The 6065-nt window shown below is 42.7% G+C and overlaps 1 protein-coding gene across 1 annotated transcript in view; it reads left to right on the top strand.

Annotated features, from left to right (window-relative positions):
- Positions 1-4779: 4779 nt before the first annotated feature.
- The window catches only part of LOC134532933 (pescadillo homolog), a 34858-nt gene continuing 33572 nt past the window's right edge, over positions 4780-6065 (top strand). Inside the window, exon 1 of the mRNA XM_063370003.1 lies at positions 4780-4977. Within this exon, the coding sequence (XP_063226073.1) occupies positions 4954-4977 (24 nt within the window). The 5' untranslated portion in view covers positions 4780-4953. The remainder of the gene's footprint in view (positions 4978-6065) is intronic.

Raw genomic sequence — 6065 nt, 5'->3', positions numbered from 1 at the left:
ACGATGGATTCTGGTTCATGTAGTTCAGAAAATTGCCAGTAGTAGCAGTGCTATCTGCTGTGTAGCCAAGTAGTTCCATGACTCAAACACAGAGAGCAGCACTATATGTACACAGTTTAAGGAACCATTCCTTATCATTGACTTACCAGTCTCCCCGTATAGATTGTCTCTGGCTTGTATGCTCGTTGTTAATAAAACATGGACAGCCAAAGAGGTACATAATGCATAGAAACGCAAAATTTGATGTGAGAAATTATGATTCAATGAACCAGATGTTAACAGCCCAAATCATATTTTCAATTACATTTATAATAAAGAAAATTTTAAATATTAAATGTGTCAAAATTTCCGTTCTTACAATTTCTGAGAGGTAGGATTTTGCACGCCAAGCTGATCTTAGTAAATAAAGTTGGTTTGAGTTATAATTAAAATACACATAAACATGAAAATGTATGTTTCTCCAAAATAGTGATCCTTATTCCGGCAGCTAAAGGTGGGTTTACGTCAAGCGTGTATTTGCAAGCGTTATTGCAAACTTTTGTGAACGCGCATTAACTCCGCCTGCGCAAACTGAAACGAACAGTTGATCTCGAACATTCGACGAGGTTTAGTGAAAGTGCACGAAAATAATTATGGCACCCACAAAGGTTGCCAAATGTGTTGCATCAATTGTGATACTGTCTGAACTCCCAAAAGAGAAGTGACTTTGAGTCTAACAGGTTCAGGGAGTTTTGCAACAATTTTTTAGCGAATTCGTCAAATATAAGATCTGTATTCAAAAGTAATTCTATGCCAGATTATCCAGCCAAGATACACATTGTCCACCCCATCATTTCAGATTTGGACGAAATTTGGTACATGGTATCTTCAGACAAATATAAGAACCCAAATTTTTCATTTTTGACGTAACAATGTCTAATAAATCGATGAACGCCGGCTGCACGCACGAAAAAGTTACCCGTAACGCACATTGTCCCGTTACACTGTGTCCCGTTACCCTCATTGTACCCTTGCGTCGCATCTATCTCTCTTCCACTCGATTGGAACAACCATCGATTTGACTTTTTCGAGGCACATTAAACATGAAACACTCCCATTTGTTTCCTACTTTTCCTATCATCGTCCTATCCTTAACAGGATAACACAGATTGGAAGAAGTTAAATAGCAAACCTATATAAAAGTTATAGTTAAAATAATCTCTTCGTTAAAGTAATAGACATATTTGAATTTTGAGTGCAAATAAAAGTAAATTTACCAATTAAATTGTAGATTTAATTTCACCCCTTCTTTGTATCCATACAAAATAGTGATAATTCAATAAAAATGGTTCAATTTTATTCATAACAGTATGCAATCATTTCATCAATGTTTTGTTATGACATTTGACGCCATCCCCACTACCTCTGACTATTTAGACGTGATTTTTGCTCGGGTTCGTGATCTCAGGGAAGGTTCAGCCTTGTGGCTAGAGGTAGGGGTTAACGCAGTAGGGCCCCCCGAGCTGTTATGGCCACTCGGGACGCCTGAAGAATAACACAAAGTTTCTGAAAGATAGTTGGTGAATTTAATACAGCACAGCCTAATACATGGTGCTGCCCGTTCTGGTCGTAACGGTTTGCCCGACGCGACTAGTCACACGTGCAGCTCACTTCCTCAGTGGCGGCTCACGATTTTAATGCGCGTGAGGGGCGGACTTGTACACGTGATGCGATAGTTACAAAAATACACTCTGACATGGCGCACGAAATCTTGACGAACAATACACTTCACTATTACCGAACACTTAATAAACTGGGCTAGTGGCACGTAGGCCCGAGTCTCCGGCGACTCTACGTGATACCTAGATGTGTCACAGGGACTGAATCGTTATTATGTTTGGCAGCACAATGCCGTACAACGGTGATACATAAACACTAACATGACAGATAACACTTTGACGAGCAACTATTTCACTAATACATAACAATTAATAATCTGGGCTAGTGGCACGTAGGCCCGTGTCTCCGGCGACTCTACGTGATATCTAGATGTGTCCCAGGGACTGAATCGTTATTATGTTTGACGGCACGCGTCGCCTGCTGGCTGCCCCGTGCGGGCCAAAACTAAGTAGCCTGTAGGCTAAGTTGGGGCGTGAAGCGCCGACGTAAATTCACGTAAACTCCCCACAGTACTTACTGCCGTCGTCCGCGGTCTCGTGTTCGAGTCCGGGCGCAAGTTCTAGCGGGGTGGCTGGTCTGATTAACGTTTTATGTTCCGGGAGGGCGCCAGGCTAGCTCGGTGTCTAACCAATGAGGGTTCGTGGTTCGTTGCCCCAGCGTGGTCCGCTAGAACCGTCGGCGGTCTTGCCTGGGAATTTACGTTAAAGAAGAATGCGTGGGATTGCCGTAGTAGCGACGTGCCTTTATTCAAGGGATTGACGTCACACCATACAATTACTGAGCACAGACATGCCCCTGAGGGCTACTTGTCCGTTGCGAGGTGCAGGCCGGTTCATGTTCAATGTTTCGTGGCACTGGTTTCTCGGGTAACAGTATGCAGGCCAAGTACACTTGGTGCAAGAGAGGCGCGCACAGATGACGTGGCGCAAAGTTACATTAACAAAGTACACTTAATGAAAATTAGGCGCGCACAAATGACGTGGCGCAAAGTTACGTTAACAAGTACACTTAATGAAAATTAGGCGCGCACAAATGACGTGGCGCAAAGTTACGTTAACAAAGTACACTTAATGAAAATTAGGCGCGCACAAATGACGTGGCGCAAAGTTACGTTAACAAAGTACACTTAATGAAAATTAGGCGCGCACAAATGACGTGGCACACAGAGTTTGTGGGCGACTGGAGTCGGCCAGTCCCGTAAGCGATTGTTTCTACGCTGGTGCCGTGCCCACTGGGGTGGTACACGCACCGCCACTAAACTTGGCGAAGTTTTCCTTGCGGGTTTGTGGTCAGCGCGAAGGCGCGTGGCCTTAAGAAAAGTTCTGTGGTTTGCGGGAGACGGCCCGTGCCGTATGCTGAAGAGCGACCCTGCGCACCAGGTGTGGTGCGGGACGTCTTTACGTTTACGCGGTCGGATTAGGTCCTGAACCGTAAAAAACGGACCGGGCACGCACGGAGAGGTGAATAGAAAAAGGTTTGGCTTATGCTAAATGACTATATTTACCGGACGTTACTTGCGATGAAGACAATGGTTGTGGTCTCTCCGTGGGACATAGGTCCGTCCCGGTCCGCGAGTCGAGTAGAACTGCGGAACTGGCATGGCGTCCGGTGGCGCGTCGGCCCCTGCCGCGCCAAGCTTGACCTCATTACGTTAAAAACTAAATGACTGCGTCTGGAAGAGACTTTAAGGTCGCAAAATTCGTAATTAATTGTTTGAGGGGGAGTGGGTGTGGTTCGTCTCTAGTCCACTCGGATTTAGTGTGCTTTATAATAATAATGTCTGGTTTGGCCGTTCGGCTCGGTGGCTCGCTCGACTCGGGTGGGCCACGGCCAGGGGTGCGTTCCGTTAGCGGGAGAGTATACTGGCGTTTGCAGGTCGGGCTTAGGGATGGTCGTCGGTCGGACGACGTCATTACATATGATGTAGAACACTCATCTTGGAGCACTGATTTAATTAAATTAAATACCTCAGGGTAAATTGAGGCCGACCGCGGAACTGTACGTAAAAGGTTGAAAAGATATTACACTATTGAAAACTACATGTCGGTGAAAGCAAAGGTTGAAGGTTCCGCGTTGCGCGCAGGCTGCTGGCCTGGTTGAGCTCTCGAAGGACACTCCCGGTGTCGCCGCGCGTGACCCCCCTCCCCCGCCAGCCCTCCCGCGGAAACATGTGAATTTCGCGGGAAACTGAACCGGCCAGGTTCAGGACAAAATGCACAGTGAGACATAATTTTGACAGGACTAAATTATTAATTAATGAAAAATAATGTTTAATAAAACCCTGTGGAAAAATACAATTAAAATAATTTGTTGTAGTGCGGCGGAAGGATATGCCACACCCTGCCGGATCCTTCCGCCGGCGCAGCACTCGTTGCATGGCGTTCGCCTCGTCGCACGCACTACCCTTTGCTGCGCGCACGGGCGCGTTCGGTGTACACGCTTTTGCGAGACGTTGATGAGGCATAAGCGGTCTATGCGACAGAGGAGCATTGGCGGTCGGCGTCACATTGTCACGTTAAACTATCGTCTGTAAACCGACTTTACAGACATCCAATTTTTTTGGAATATAAGATCTAGTTTGGTATTCAAAGCCCTTCAAAGTTTCCCTCTGTTTGGTGAAATTTTTAAAATCCACAACCAAAGTCGAGTGAACATCTGGCTTTTACTTATATTTGTAATAACAGTTATTGATGTAGAATTGGGAAATTCACCATACTTATTCAGAATGCTACTTACCTACTAAAATGTTTATATTTTTTTTGTCTTTCTGTGTATGGTGTGGTGCAACAAGTACTGGTACCGTCTTTATGTCATTGTGTGGCACGAGCTTTCGTGCCGCACCCACCCGTTCTTGCATATGTCACTATAAGGGAGAGACGTGGAGGTAGTTGGATCATTCTAGTCAGCGATAGTTAGTGTGTCGGAATGTGCCTCGGCACCCGTACGTGAAGGGTTAGTTATGTGGCAAGCGTTCAAAAATTCAGAAAACCAAATAGAGACATCGCCTTTGCGCAAAAAGAGTACGCGCTGTCTTTGACACAAATCGAGATATTTAATGTGAAGAAAATCACGTTGGCAACGGCTATTCTTTGTTATTGGTGTCTGTGGTTTCGGTTTCGGAAAAAGTCGGGATATATAGACTCTGACTAGTACTTTATTTACTCCAGTCTCCAGTTGATTTACTCTATGGTCTCTGGGAAATATTGATAAATGAAAACATCCACGTGGAAATGAAATAATTGTGTTAACTACAGGAAACCATTATTAATTTACGAAGTTTAGTATTTTGCTGAAATGGGTGGGCTTAGACAGAAAAAGGTAAGTGTATATGTTGTAGTTTTTGCATTAATTGATGCTTTAAAAAAAGACTTGTCATAATGTTGTTTAGAGTATTTACCATTATAATATAATATAATACATATTATGTATATTTTTGCCCCCCTATATTTTTATCTGTTTTATATATTACATTCTCAGCCAAAAAAAACTTACAATTATGATATGAGCCTTGTCTGAGAAACTCGCTAGTGGCAAGGAGTCGAGGGATGTTGTGGGGTAAAAGTCATTATGAACAGAAAAAGTTTTGATTTGAAAATTGCAATAGGTATTTTTATACGTGACCGTATATCTGTCGGTACGCGAATAATTCTGATTTTAAGGTGACTTGTTATAGAGGTAAGTTGTTTGCAAGCACATTACTTTTTAGTGGTGCCCCTACTGTAAACAATTTTCTGGTAATTTTATAGTTTAAAGGCTTTGGCTAAGAAATTAACATTTTCTAAATATTTTTTTTGTATGTAGGTACTAACATTTGTGGGAAGTATTTTAAGACAGGTGGTCAAGATTCTTACATTCAATTTACAAAAATGTTTATAGGTTAAGTGTTTTTTTGGCAGTTTATAATTAGCATCATGGTAACTGTGTGTGTGTTTCTGTTTGGTATTACTCGTGTCAAGTGTGGTATTTTATTAATAATGAATATAGTTTCATATGCTATAACTGGTGGTTTTTTGTGATTGGAACTAAATATTATTTAATTTCTCTATTAACCTTTTTAATGTTCGCCTATGCAGTAACGCGGGCATCGTCATGCGCTATTACCTGCTGTGCTTGCAAACAGTTTGCCCCAATAATAACAGGGACCTTAATATAGTAACCTATCACGAAGCAACAGGTATCAAGTGATGTAACAAATGTATTTGCTGCAGTTTTCAAATCAATATTCCTTTAGTTTTTTATTCTATATAATTCAAAGAAACTTTCTGGTGGGCGGGACCATAAGTCTAGGGAAATTGTGGAGTAAGAGCCATTAAAAATTTTTACAGCCCGTCGAAGGCTGAACATTTGTCACTGTCCAGTGAATGTCAGTTCCCATTCATGGCTGTCTCTTACTATTGCTCTCACAA

The sequence above is a fragment of the Bacillus rossius genome, chromosome 6 (assembly GCF_032445375.1).
Source record: "Bacillus rossius redtenbacheri isolate Brsri chromosome 6, Brsri_v3, whole genome shotgun sequence".
NCBI classification, from domain to species: domain Eukaryota; kingdom Metazoa; phylum Arthropoda; class Insecta; order Phasmatodea; family Bacillidae; genus Bacillus; species Bacillus rossius.
This window is presented reverse-complemented; position numbering and strand designations above follow the sequence as displayed.